The sequence below is a fragment of the Podarcis tiliguerta genome (assembly GCF_965153285.1).
Source record: "Podarcis tiliguerta genome assembly, chromosome: 17".
In the NCBI taxonomy this organism is placed as follows: Eukaryota; Metazoa; Chordata; class Lepidosauria; order Squamata; family Lacertidae; genus Podarcis; species Podarcis tiliguerta.
Genome location: NC_139550.1, coordinates 27,102,011 through 27,116,806, shown reverse-complemented (window position 1 = coordinate 27,116,806; position 14,796 = coordinate 27,102,011). Strand labels below are relative to the sequence as shown.

The window sequence follows — 14,796 nt, the reverse complement described above, 5'->3', positions numbered from 1 at the left end:
ACAACTCCCATCATCCCTGACCACTGGTCCTGTTATCTAGGGATGATGGGAGTTGTAGTCCAAAAACATCTGGAGAGGCGAGTTTGCCTATGCCTGCCCTAGGGCAGGAACAGCCAACATGGTGCCTTTCAGATATTCCAGCGATGGAGCACCTGTCGTCCTCCAGATGTTCTTGGACTACAACTCCCATCATCCCTGACTATGGACCAGCCCATCTGGAACTGATGGGAGCTGTCGGCCTCTACATCTGGAAGGCAATTCCCAGTAAACTGACTGAGAAAACAAATGCAATTGACAAAATCAGATAAGTTAGAGTCAGGGTTAGGGTCAGCAAACTTTTCCAGCAGGGGGCCGGTCCACTGTCCCTCAGACCTTGTTGGGGATCAGACTATATATATATATTTTTTGGGGGGGGAATTCCTATGCACCACAAAGAACCCAGAGATGCATTTTAAATAAAAGCATACATTCTACTCATGTAAAAACACGCTGATTCCTAGACCATCCGTGGGCCGGATTTAAAAGGTGATTGGGCCGGATCCGGCCCCCGGGCCTTAGTTTGCCTACCCATGAGATAGCACCTTCTCAGCACCACCACCAATGTCAGAAAGCACAGGCTTACTTAAGTGAAGCATCAGGTTTGTAAATAAATAAACAAACACACACACACAAAGAAACAGAATCTCAAGACAGGCCTGCAGCCGAATATTGCAGTATGGAGTACTCCTGAATAGAATGTTTCATTCTGTTCCTTGTCTCCCCTCCTTTTCTGTCATTTGCCTTCCCCTTCTGTGGCCAACTGAGCACAGCTCTTGGGGCTATTTTTATTTATGTATTTCTGCACACCTCGGGATTTGCTGATACTTCCGCCATTTTTGTGTGGGTAGTACTCTTTTCAGCACTCTGAACGCTGGAAACAGAAGGAATGATTCTGCCCCATCTTATTGGCAAAGGCAGCAGCTCTGAGTAAAAAGCCCAAGTCTGTTGCCCTGGAAGAAGATGGAGTTCAGGGAGCACAACTTCTGCTGCAGCCCTAACAAAAGAGTCCGCTGTATATTTATAGGAGTCTAGAAACTGACTGCTCAGCACAAGTCAGTTTCTGGGAATGAATCTGTAGCATATGACAGGACAAGTCTAGGCTTGTTCTGAGAGGGTTCCCTGTTACGGAACATACTAAATGGAGGCAAGTCTAGGCTTGTCTAGCGAATACATATTCTCTGTCTGGAGTGAAACAGATGACAAGGATCTCTTTGCCACTTACAAATGGTTCAGAGGCTTCAAAGGTGGCAGGTGGCATCTCCCAAAGAATTCTGGGGATTTTAGTGGACCCTTCACAGAGAGCTACAAAGCCAGGTGAGCACCCTTAACAAACTTCAGTTCCCAGGATCCTCTGGGGGGAATCGTGTGCTCCAAACATATGGCGCATACGCAGCCAGGTATGCAGAGAAAGTGGGGTGTCGCAGGAGTCAGAAAGTAGAGGAGGAAGGGAAAGAAAAGAAAAGACGAGTCTGAGGGCACACAACTTGCCCAGGTCTTTTTTTTTCTTTTTTCTTTTTGAAACAGGATACTTTCTTCACGGGTTCCCTCCCCGTGCGTCTCTCTCCATCGCTCTGAACCGGTCTTGCGCTGCCCAGCCAGGCTATGGTGCAAAACCATAGATCCAAGTCCTTGTGGGTCCCCATATATTTTTTTAACAAACTGTCTCCTCAAAACTACCATCAAGTCACCCGCTATGGCCAGAGATGGGTTGTGCGCTTTGCAGCCATGCTGCGTAAAAATCGTACCTCCGATTAGTCTTTTTGTGGTGCTTGCCAGCAGCGGATCTTTGAATTATTTTTAATTTTTTTTGCTATTAATGTAAATCAACTTGCTTCTGACTTTTGGGGCGGGGGGGGTGTAAAATCAGAGGGATTCAACATCACAGCAAGCGTTTTGCCAAACCCTTGTGGAAAAGCAAACAACGACTGCATAAAAACTAGACATTTAGAGCACATCCTTTCCCACAACGTATCCCGGGAACTGCAGTTTGTTAAGGGTGCTGGGAATTGTAGCTTTTCGGGGGGCATACGACAATGTGATGCGTGCACAGCTAATTTGTGTGTGTGAAAGAGAGTGGTGTTCCTATCAGTGGCGTAGCGTGGGTTGTCAGCACCTGGGGCAAGACAAGTAATTTGCGCCCCCTAACCCGTGGATTTTAGCATTGATTTTAGCACTGCGACTGCCAGCGCGACCCCCCCCCCCCAGATGTTGCGCCCGGTGCGGCCGGCCCCCCTGCACCCCCCCCCCACGCTATGCCACTGGTTCCTATGAAGACTTTCTTGTATGTTTGTATGGCCACTGGTATGTTTGTATGTGAGGAATGCCAGAACGGGATGTGTGGGGAGGAGAGAGAGGCGGGGGGGGGGGGACGATGCTGCACAGAGCACTCTCAAAATGCCAGATGCGCCCACAGCTTGGCGACCCCCTGGACTGTTCATGCAGAAAAGCAGCACCTCAGGGTGGCAGGCTTTATGCTAGCTTGCTACAGGCGAGGACAGAGAGCCCTTAAGGGGGAGCGGATGCACAAACGGGTCGAAACTCCAGCTGCCGTTCTCGGAGTGACCCACTTTTGATGGGGAAGTTCCTGCACATTCGCCTCTGCTGTCCCGGTCCTAGGCTTGTTCCTCATCCTGACGTCGGGCCGCCGAGAGAGGGAGCCAGCGGGCCTGGATAGAGACCTGCGGATCCGTGGGAAAGGAGGAAGGGAGACGCAGCCCAGCGCAGGAAAAGCGTTTGACTGGCCGGCTCCGCCCGCCGGGGAAGGTCTGCTAGAAGGGCGTCCGCGCCGTCGGGAAGCGGGCAACGTCGACCGAGAACCGAGTCCTGGTCACAGGCGAAGGAGGGGAGATCGCTGCTGCGTCCTTGCGCGGGCGCTGGGAGGGATCCCTCTGATGATCTGACGGATCCTTTGAGGGAGCCTGGCAGCAGGGCACCAAGGGGGCCGGCTGCATAGATGCCCTACTGACACCCCGTGAGCTCTTCGGCTTCGTGGGATGGATCCTGCCCCCGGCTCGGACATGGATGCAGGGGGCGGCCGCGGCGAGGCGGATGAGCTGGCCAGCGCCGCTGCCCGGGGAGACGTGGAGACCGTGAGGCGGCTGCTGGATGGCGGGGCGGACCCCAACGCGGTGAATCGCTTCGGAAGGGCCCCGATTCAGGTAGGTCCGTCCGGGGGCAGTAGGAGGAAGGCCGGAGAGCCATAGATAGGTGGATGAGAGACTGCGGGGGGGGGGGAGTAGCCAGGATTTAAGTTGGGGTGCGGACAGGACACCCACCTGTCGCTATTCTCTGTCGACCAAATTCGGAATGAAATGTCTCCACACCAATTGACTTGATTTTGACTCCAAGTGGCCAGGAAATAAATGGTCAAAACTTTTCAAATATTCTGATCATGTCTACTTTTAGTTAAGTATTTTTCTTATTATTATTTGATTTAGGTCAGGACAGCTGCCCACTGATCCCGCCCATGGCTGAAATTTTAAACGTGAGGTTTAGAGGTGTGGAGTATGAGTACCCCTCGGGGGCTAAACTAGATTTATTGGGTGGGGGCTTTGCGGAGAGGGGCTTATTTTGAAGAGGGGGTTAGTTTTAACAACCCATAGTCAACCCGTGTCCCGTGAGAGTCAGGTCCTAGTAGCTGTTCATTCCTAGCTGTGCGCATGTCATACATTTAAAGCGCATCCGCCCCTCTCAAAGAAACTTGGGAACCGTAGTTTAAGGGTGCTGAGGACCCAGCGTAGTGGCGTGGTTAGAGTGCTGGACTTGGACCTGGGAGACCAGGGTTCAAATTTTCACTCAGCCCTGAAGCTCATTGGGAGTGACCTTGGAGTTAGTCACTGCCTTCTGTCAACCTAACCTACCTCACGGGGTCGTTGTGAAGATTAAACAAGGAGGGGGAGAGCCATAGAGGCCGCTTGAGCTCCTTGAAGAGAAAGGTGGGGTGTAGCTGCAGTAAATAAATACACAAACTGAAGCTCCGGGAGGGGGTGAAGTAAGGTTCCCAGGATTTGGAAGGGGTATGGCGTGCACGCAGTAACCCAGGTGTGCTTTAAAATCACCTTCCTGGAAGCAGTGGCGTAGCGTGGGTTGTCAGCACCCGGGGCAAGGCAAGTAATTTGCGCCTCCTAACCCGTGGATTTGCGCTCCCTAACCCATGGATTTGCGCCCCCTAACCCCCAGATGTTGCGCCCGGCGCGGCCGCCCCCCCCCCTTCACCCCCCACCCTACGCCACTGCCTGGAAGTAGAAGGCTTATCGGCTCCATGCAGGGCCCTGATTCAAAACACACTTGCTCGGAAGTCCCCTCGATCGCACTAGAATTTACCTTCCAAGGCTCAGCCCACGATGGATCCTACAAATTTGGCCCGTTCCAAAACACAGGACTAATCATCCCCCCACCCAAAAAATAACCACATCCAAACTCAGGTGGAAGATGAGGAGTCAAACCAGATTACACCCAGATCCGAAATACAGCAATTAATCACAGTTTGTGTGTGCTGCTGACTGACCTCGCGAGCGAGCAGCCTGTTTAAAATTGGGGTGGGGGGCAGGATTTAACGTCCACCCTTTCCCCCATCAGTGGCAAATGGATCCATTAAAAGTTAGAAAAGTTGTTCGGATGAACCCTAAACGCTGAAGGATTGGCTCCGTGCCCCAAGTTTGGGTCCATGTTGCGTAGCTTGCCCTGTCCGAGGAAACTAAAAATAAATAAAATAAAATAGAAAAGTGAACAAAATGATTGGAGAATAAAATTATTGGAGCAATCGCTGTCCCACGTTTGGACTCTCCTCCCCGCGCCCACCGCCAAACAACAACAACCACAGTGTTGTCTTTGGAAAATACTATATTTAAATAAGGATCTTTTTTCAGTTTATGTTTACGTAACAGAAGTACTGTATAGAACAGATCCCTACTTCGGAAACAGATTTCGGTAGCAAATATTAACATTTCAAGTGAGGAGAAGCAGCCCTCTAATAATACATTCAGTTACCAGAATGTGTCGTTTTATTCTCAAATCGATTTGAGACCCTCCCAAAGTTCGTCTTCTCAGCCATATAAAACGCAACCATTTAAAACACATGACATCTCTCGCCGCCCAAGAATCCTGAGATGTGTGGTTTACCCCTCACACGAAACTACAGTTTCCAGGGGTGGGGGGTGGGGGGTGGGCTGGAGTCGTGTGTTTCAAATATATGGTGTCTGCCTAGATTGAGGAGAGAGAATGAAAAATCACTGCAACCCCGAAATGACTGGAGACATTAGACTAAAATCTAGAATTAATCATCAACCATATACATATTCATCTCACTCTTATTCATAGCTGTCAACTTTTTACCCTTTTTAAGGGAAATTCCCTTATTCCGAATAGGATTCCTCGCAAGAAAAGGGAAAAGATGACAGCTATATTCTTACTTAACCTCATTGGGGTTTGTTTGTTTTTCACAATGGGAAAAGCTGCTTTTAAAAGCCACCTGGGGGGTCACACATCTCTCGAAAACTACCTCCCCTTTTCTGTTCTGGGTTTTAGTCTAACTTTTTGATTCCGTAGCTGGAGATCGAGAAATCCAACTCAGATTTCAACCGATGGGGCAGCTCAGTCTCACTGACCGATTAATTTAAAGTTCTCTGCATGAACACACACCAAAGCTCATACCAATAACTAACTTAGTTGGTCTCTAAGGTGCTACTGGAAGGAATTATTTTATTTTATTTTATTTTATTTTATTAGTTTTGTTTTGTTTTGTTTTGTTTTGTTTTGTTTCGACTACGGCAGACCAACACCGCTACCTACCTGCATGAAAAGAGCTAGCAAAACAGAGAAAAGACGTCGGGTATGAAATGCCATTCGTGCCTACTCAGAAGTAAGCCCCATTGAGCTTAACAGAAGGCTTGCGCTCATGTAAAGTGAGTATTACATGCAATCATGAGAGCCAACTCCTAGGTCCCTTCGGGCCCCCACCCCCATAAAATATTGAGGGGCCCAGTCTGCCATGGACGTAGCCAGGGGGAGGCAGAGAGGGGCCAATTAAGTAAATAAATAAAAATACTTAACTGGCCAATTGTGTCACAGATAACTGGGTTCTGCCCCCCCCCAATAAATCGTGGCTACGCCCATGAACCCCCCCCCCCAAGTTGAGGGGAATTCTCATTCAAATGTTGTGTGTGTCACATCATGTGATCGATTATGCGGGGCAGGGCTTAGTTGCCCCCCCCCCAATATTTTAATCAAGTTGCCCCCCGCGATCCTAACCGCATTAACCTGGGAGTAAGCCCCGCGCTGGATTTTGTAAGGCTCCCTTCCAGCCTTGCATGTTTTTTTAACTGAGGTTTGCAAGCCCATCTTCGGCAAACCTGAGTTGCCCCCAAACTTCCAACGTTTTTAAGCTCAATGGAGCTTACTTTCGAGTAATCACGGATGATACGTTCGCGCTCTTAAACCGCTGCACTTAATCGTAACTCTTCGATTTTATTAAATCAAGCAGAAAACGGAATTGCCAAGCAGAAAACGGGCATGACATTTCGAAGCAGAGAGAGGCAAAAAGAGGACCAGAGATATCAGTCCAGATTTGGGTATAATTAGAATTACAATAAGTCTGTTTTAAAATAAAAACACAACCCGCACGGATATCCCTTCTTTTACAGCGGAGTGAGCAATAGGTCCTGCTTTTTCATTTTAAAAACAAATGCATTGTTTTTAAAATGGTGCCGATTTAGCACAATCAGGCGGTTAACTCCGTGCAAGAACCGGCACCTCTCCAAACCTGCAACCTCTCAGCATCCTAACCTTTGGCCATGCTGGAATTCCAACGTCTGAAGGGCTACAGATTCCACATCCTTGGTTTAAAGCAGGCATAGGCAAACTCCGGCCCTCCAGTTCTTTGGGACTACAATTCCCATCATCCCTAGCTAACAGGACCAGTGGTCAGGGATGATGGGAATTGTAGTCCCGAACATCTGGAGGGCCGGAGTTTGCCTATGCCTGGTTTAAAGCCTCTGCTGTGACGCGTTTTCACTTCCCCCCTCGCGTCTATAGTTTGATCCGGCTTCCGGGAAGAAAAGTGAATTCTGGTAGACTTTTATTTCACTGCGCCTCTTTTAGAAATAATACCTTTGTGTATTATTAATGCCAGTCAGTCATTGTATTAAACTGAAGTGGGGTGGCCCATATTTCCTCGATGGTGCTAGCGCGACTGGATGAAAAAGGGCAGCTTTCATCTTTCCAATTGGAGCAGCTCGTTCCCTCTCCAAATCACAACCACGCATCACCGCGAGTTATTGCATTGCGTTTGTGAACCGATTTACTCTATCTACTCCGCCTCAGCTGGGCTGTGAACAGAGAGCAACGTGGAAGGATGCAAAAAATAAAATAAAATAATACTACAATTTAGTCCTTTTAGGGTCTGAGGCAAAATTGTTCGTCAAGCAGTGGTTTCGTTTGCGTCCGTCCAGCTTCGCACTCGTCTCTAGAGATGGCTGCAGCTTTTAATTTAGCATTAGATTCAAACGTCAGCCTTGCAGACATAAAAAGCCCTATTTTATTTTATTTTTTAAAAAAGACTCCGACTTCCCTCCAAGGAAACCGCCACCTGAAGATCCAGGCCTTTGGTAAACATTTATTTCTTATAACATTAAAAATGTCAATATTTGGCATTTGATAAGAGTGGCTGCGCTCACTCCCCGCTGCTAGTTCAGGTTTTCTTTCTTCTCTTGGTTTCCTCGCTCGTTTCGTCTCCCTGGTTTTCCTTTCTGCTCAAGAATCGCCCCTCTCACTACAGCCCATCTGGAGAGTTTGCAGACCCGCCTTTCCGAAGGAAGCGCAACGTGCGCGCCAGTTTGGGCTGAGATTAATTCCTTGGGAGCCGTCCTTCTCGATGGGAAAGAAGCCGCAGAAGCGAAGACGTTCGCCTCGGTGGAGAGAGAAGACACGGATCCTATTATCTCCAGCTGGGATCCTTCTGAATAACTCTCTCTCGAAAGAAATAATAATAATAATAATAATAATAATAATAATAATAATAATAATATTAATAATAATAATAATAATACACTGCCCATCTGGCTGGGTTTCCCCAGCCACTCTGGGTGGCTTCCAACAAAGTATTAAAATAAAAGCCGAGCGTGCTTCCAAAAATATTTATTATTATTATTATTATTATTATTATTATTATTAGGAAGCATGTCCCACCATTTTCAGTGTTATGGGACGCGTTTCCACCCCCAAAAATTGAATGGTATGCACCGTTCGTCATTCTGGGTGTCATGCTATGAATGACTCAACCGGATACCACCCTTAAAAATCTTATTACTGTTGATTATTCAACTTATTAAAACTACTACTACTTACTCCATCCCCGAGAGAGAGAAAGGTCTATCAGAAATCTTTCCGTTTCTTGAGATTTGCCCAGCTCCAACAAAGAGCCTCTTGCCAATTTCTCTGAAATGGTCCCTTCGAAGGGCGCGGGGTAAACGGAGCTTTGGCCGGATAAAGTCTAGCGGTGTCCTTACCAGACTTTCCGAGGCGTTTGTTGGATGCTTCGCCTCAAGAAAACCCTTTTTACCCCTAGCTTCTGAAACTTGACGTGCGTACGTTTAGGACTCGCCTTATTTTGTGTTTGCCAGTTATTTTAAACTCTCTTTAATATCGCTTTAATGTTGGAACCCCTCGGGACCCTAGACGGAGGGGTGGGCAAATAAGAAGAAGAAGAAGAAGAAGAAGAAGAAGAAGAAGAAGAAGAAGAAGAAGAAGAAGAAGAAGAAGAAGAAGAAGAAGAAGAAGATTGACTTTTCAACTTTTACCCTTTGACACTGCACCTTTGAAAGTTCGGATCCAACTTAGGGTACAACAATTCAGGATAAAATAATCAATCACATAATCCTATGACGCGGTGCACACACACACCATTTAAATGGCAATACCCATCAACTTTAGGGGGCGGCCCCCTCAAATATTTTATTGGTGGGACAAAGCCGCCTCGACCCATAGGAGTTGGCTCCTATGAACAGTACACAGATTAGCCCCCCCAAAAAAATATTTAATCAGAATTATTATGCAGAGTGGCGGTCAGGATCTTGGCCATTTCAGCCCGCAGAACATGGCCGCTCCAAGCGCCTAGACAGAAAGCGCAAAGATGCGCATACCTTGACTTTCCTCTCCTCCTCTCCCTCCAGGTTATGATGATGGGGAACCCCGGGGTAGCTCAGTTGCTTCTGCAAAGAGGAGCAGATCCCAACCGCCCCGACCCGTCCACGGGCACGTTCCCGGTCCACGACGCGGCCCGCGGGGGCTTCATGGACACACTGCGGGCGCTGCGCCGAGGGAGCGCTCGCTTCGACGTGCAGGACCGCTGGGGACGCCGCCCGCTGGACTTAGCTGAAGAAAGTGGCCAGAGCCGGGTGGTCAGTTACCTCCAGGAGACATCGGGCTGAAACTCTCTTGACTTGAGATCCGGGATGAAGTCAGAGGACCAAGCGGAGAGCTCCCCACGCCGCCGCCGGAGGAGAATCGCGGGTGCGTAAACTTAAGACCCTTTGGCTTGGCTCTTGAACGCCACCCGTCAGAGACAAGCGAGATGGAGCTACAATTTCGGCGCCAGCATAAACTCTACGATCCAGCTTGGTTTGAAATGTGGCTTGTTAGATGTTTACATGCTTCCACTACGCATGGAGAATGGGTATGTCGGTTCGTGGGACAGTGTCTCCTGGTCTCTCACCCATGCCAGTCTCCCATGTACAATGATGTTCTAAAAGGAAACTGAGACAATAGTCCAGGGGTTGGGGATTCATGGCTCCCCAGATTTTGCGGGATGAACAACTCCCATTTATCCTTGACCATGATTCCCCATAGTGGATGGGGTTGGTGTGGCAGTGCTGGATTTGGGGCAGTGTGGGCAGGCCACACGCACACCCCCCACTCCACCCACAGGGCACTGAGCCAAGGGGGTGCAAAATTGAGAACATCCATTTCGGGGTGCCTTGCACAGGGTGCCATAGAACCATAGAATTGTAGAGTTGGAAGCGACCACAAGGCTCACTTAGTCCAGCTGCCTGCACTGCAGAAATCTTTTTGCCTAATGTGGGGCTCCAACTCAGGAGCCTGAGATGAAGAGTCAAGACACACACACCCCATCTGCAAGAGCCCCAGTCTCATATTATGAAGCTCTGCTCTGGTTTGTGTTATGGATATTAACAGTGTTCCTTGTGTGAAATGTAAATAGCACTTTGAAATGTAGTATTGGGGACGCGGGTGGTGCTGTGGGTTAAACCACAGAACCTAGGGCTTGCTGAGTGGAAGGTCGGAGGTTTGAATCCCTGCGACGGGGTGAGCTCCCGTTGCTCAGTCCCTGCTCCTGCCAACCTAGCAGTTCGAAAGCACGTCAAAGTGCAAGTAGATAAATAGGTACCGCTCCGGTGGGAAGGTAAACGGCGTTTCCGTGCGCTGCTCTGGCTCGCCAGAAGCGGCTTAGTCATGCTGGCCACATGACCCGGAAGCTGTATGCCGGCTCCCTCGGCCAATAAAGCGAGATGAGCGCCGCATCCCCAGAGTCAGTCACGACTGGACCTAATGGTCAGGGGTCCCTTTACTTTTACCTTTACCTTTACCTTATTGGGGAGAATGAAGATTGTGCCAACCTGTGACCTCTTGCCTAAATGCACTCTGCTTCTGTTGCCATGGTTTTTCATTTGCACAAGTTATGCCTGTTAGTTTTTCCTTGAAGGCCCCAAGGGAAAAATTAACGGAGGAACGAAAGGATGAAGGATGGGCTTTGCAATATAATTATGAGGCTAATGCTAATAACACACACATTGCCTTTTTTTTTTTATTCATCCGCCAATTTCTTTTTAAGAAGTTCACACAAATGCTTTAGAATTCTTAAAGTGTCAAAATGAATCCTCCAATCTGACTATATGAGATAGATAATCCATATTAACGCCATGCAATCAGGTTTCAAGGAAGCAATGCCTGGATAAACGTGAGACCCTGAAAATGTTAAATATGCAGTCAGGGCGCTTCCAGACAGAAACTGAATATATTGCAAATGGGTCGTTGGCAACAAGTTTTAGTTTTTTGCTTTTCACTTATCTGGTTTCTCCTGGAAAAATCTGGATTAAACGTGAGTGAGGATAGAGATTGCCATTTGTATGCCAACAGCATTGTGTGACCACTACAAAAAACCATGCATACTCAATAGGTATTCTGGAATACCTTAGTCAAACCAGCTGAAATGGGAGAGAGTAATTCATTTTATTTGCATTTGTACACTGGCTATGGTTTAAGCAAATAACTTTATAAACATAGAGTAGAATCCAGAGAAAGTTCAGGATGCCTGAACTGCATTGAAGCACTGGACAAAGTTAGATATTTAATCCCCAGTTGTTTAATAAAGATTGGTACACACCTAATTTGCACTGGGCTTTTTCTAGGAAAGCAAATCATTGTACCCTAAGCCTTTCCTGTAAAAGAAAATCACCGCTAACAACAATTTAAGGCAACCTTTTGATTCAGGAAGTGTAAGTTAGTTGTTAAGGAGATATCTAGGAATAATAATAAATTAATAATTTTTATTTATTTATTTATACCCTGCCCTTCCCGGTTGAGAAAACCGGGCTCAGGGCAGCTAACAACAAATTTAAAATACTTAATTGTAGAAGCAGCATAAAATACAGTATAAAAACATGAATAACAATATTCAAAGTTCAAAAATTAATTTGGGGGAAATCCACCCAATAAGCATTAGATAGTCACCAGGGCTAGCTGGCTGAATTAGCCCTCCTTGGGCCAGCGAGGACTCCAGGGGAGAATTAGCTGTGGGGTCTCAGAGCGGGTAATCTTCATTAAAGGGGAGGGGGAGGGAAGAGAAGGGAAATAAAAGATCAGGCTGAATTCAAATTAAAGGCCAGACGGAATAGCTCTGTCTTACAGGCCCACCGGAAGGAGGTTAAATCCAGAAGGGCCCTAGTCTTATGGGACAGAGCATTCCACCAGGCCATCACTGAAAAGGCCCTGGCCCTGGTGGAGAATAGAGCTAATCTCTCAGGTGCACTTCAAAGGGAAGCCCCACAAAAACTAAATTAATATATAAGCAGCTTTTGATACCATTCGCCATGGAGCAGCTGTTAACAGGTACATGAAACTGGTGAATGGGTTATCTGGAGTTTTGATGTATGGTGCCAGCAATAAGCTGGTGACACACAGCTCTACTTCTCTGTTAGATCTGCAGATGTAGCAACAGTTGTGCCTCTGGGTCAGGCTTCCTCAACCTCGGTCCTACAGATGTTTTTGCCCTACAACTCCCATGATCCCTAGCTAGTAGGACCAGTGGTCAGGGATGATGGGAACTGTAGTCTCAAAACATCTGGAGGGCCAAGGTTGAGGAAGCCTGCTCTAGACCAACATCTGGCCTTGGTAATAGATTAGATAAGAACTAATGAACTGAAGCTTAATCCAGACAAGGTGGCTCCCTAGACCAGGTAGACGGGATGTCACCTGTTCTGGGTGGAGAGCTACACTTCCTTGGAAGTAGCAGGTACGTAGCTTGGTGGTACTCCTGGATCTGTTACTTGAAGCTCAAATGACCTTGAGTGGTGGCCCATCTGTACAGAAACAGCCTAACTTCTGTAGTCTATGCTCTGGTAACCTCTAGGCTAGATTACTGCAATGGGTTATACATGGGGCTACCTCTGGAGACTGTTTGAAATCTGTAGCTGGTGCAGAATTCAACAGCCAGACTGCTGAACAGGAGAAGATGGGTCTGAGCATGTAAAACCAATCCTGGCACGAATGTAATAGCTACCAAATAGCTTCTGGACTCGACTCAACCTGCTGGTTTTGACCTATAAAGCCTTATGCAGGCTCCAACTACCTAAATGACATGAACCAAACAGGATCCTACATTCAGCATCTATGTGTCCCCTTCAAGGAAAGTGTGGGGGGTGGGAACATGAAAATTGGCATTTTCATGGTGGCTCTCCACTTACAGATATATATATATCACAGATATGTATGAATGAAAATGGTTTTTTTCCATGTTTTGTGTTGTGCTTTTAATCTTTGCACTGTTTTGTATATTGCTTTGGGTTACATGTTGCAAAGGAAAGCAACTAATAAGTGCAATTACTAATAATATTCTGAGAATATTGAAGTGTTGTACCAGCCAGGGAGAGGCAGGCCTTCACAGAGGTCTACAGAGGATTGGGCCTCTTCCAGATTTTGAGGCCTTTAGTCATAATAACAATTAAAAATGATGACACATCGAAACAAAACAAGGCACTCCCCCAAAACAGTGAGTTGCTTGCTTATATATAATCAGCTAATTATATGTCAAGGGAGCCCCACTAATTACAGTCTAATCTTGTGCCACCATAACCAATATATATTTATGAGTATTTATACAAAAAATAAGTTATTTAATATGAAATTATTCTTTATAAGTTAAGAAATCAAGTCTTCTACCAAATCACATCTCTTATTTAAATTTGCAGCTCTACCCTGAGTGAGTATGTCTCATTTTCATCTGATGTGCACAAAAACAAGTTATGAAACTTATCACGTGCCAAAAAATCTTCAAAGTGGCGCCTTTGAGCTTGAAGCCCAGGTCAAATGGCTTTCCTGGCTTCCTTTCAAATTGGCCCTGGGTAGGAGTATGTCATCTGTAGTCAGAGAGCTACTACAGGTTCTGCTTGCTGAATAAGGAAGAGTGAGATTTCTTCAGCCTCCTTGCTTAGAACCAAAACACTCTCTCTCTCTCTCTCTCTCTCTCTTTCACTGGCCATGAACCAGAAATAGTGAGATTTCCATTCACAGGTTATGATCCACAGAATGTGCCCTGTACATGATTGACACAGACATCCATGGGTGACGGCTGAGAAATTCACACATATGAGGTGGTATTCGAATAACTTGGACTCAGAGTAGACCTGCTCCAATTAATGAACCTAACTTAGCTATGCCCATTGATTTCAATGTATCTGATAAAAACTTACTTAAATATCTCCCATAGTAATGGACTCTTTCGGTACTATTCATGTGCAGCTTGCAAGTTGAAAACTAGCCTCTGTCATCCCATTTTCAGCAACATCAGAATGGTAATACATGTAATATGTACTCCAGCTCCAGCAGGTTTCGGTGGAAGGGTCACTGCTGAATTATTCTATAGTCATTAAGTATAGAGCACTTGAGTAGAAAATGTTTGATCTGTAGATAATCATGGATGCATATTCTAAGTGAAGGAATTAACTGTTGGATCAGAGAGCCCAAATGGGATGGTTATGATGCTACCTTTCTGAGCCCATTGAACTCAGTGGGACGTCTGAGTAGAGTTCTGTGAAGGATCAGGCTCCGGGAGAAGTGAATCTATCAAGTACTTGGACCAGTTAGTATTTCTTAGCCTGTGGCAGATTACCCTTGGGCTTTACTGACTTGTTTTACTGCTGTTTGGTATTCATGTTATTTAAATAAAAGTAGCAATGGACCGCTCACATGAATCCCCATCTGTTTTTATCCAGTGCCTCTCCTCTTCAGCAGTCAGGTAATTAAATTCGGGGTGAACTATAAAATCAGTTTTATTAGATTAATTCACAGTAAAGCAAGCACTTTATTAATTAAATGCAGAACAGAAAAGCAACCTTTTAAGAAGTTGCAGGCTTACCCAACTGTTAACAATCTATTTAACTAGAAGAAGAAGAAGAGTTTGGATTTGATATCCCACCTTTCACTCCCCTTCAGGAGTCTCAAAGCGGCTAACATTCTCCTTTTCCCTTC

The 14,796-nt window shown here is 46.5% G+C and overlaps 1 protein-coding gene across 2 annotated transcripts; it reads left to right on the top strand.

The window, feature by feature from the left end:
* Nucleotides 1–1,123: 1,123 nt before the first annotated feature.
* On the top strand, nt 1,124–14,511 carry CDKN2B (cyclin dependent kinase inhibitor 2B). 2 transcript variants are annotated; one of them, XM_083420876.1, is made up of 4 exons: nt 1,124–1,353; nt 2,453–3,197; nt 9,207–11,789; nt 11,937–14,511. In XM_083420876.1, the coding sequence occupies exons 2-3, from the start codon at nt 3,033–3,035 to the stop codon at nt 9,462–9,464; spliced, it is 423 nt and encodes a 140-aa protein (XP_083277002.1). In that variant the 5' UTR covers nt 1,124–1,353; nt 2,453–3,032; the 3' UTR covers nt 9,465–11,789; nt 11,937–14,511. The 2 variants fall into 2 exon arrangements, with proteins under 2 accessions (XP_083277002.1, XP_083277001.1); XM_083420875.1 differs by lacking the exon at nt 1,124–1,353 and having other exon boundaries at nt 2,402–3,197.
* The last annotated feature ends 285 nt before the right edge of the window (nt 14,512–14,796 follow it).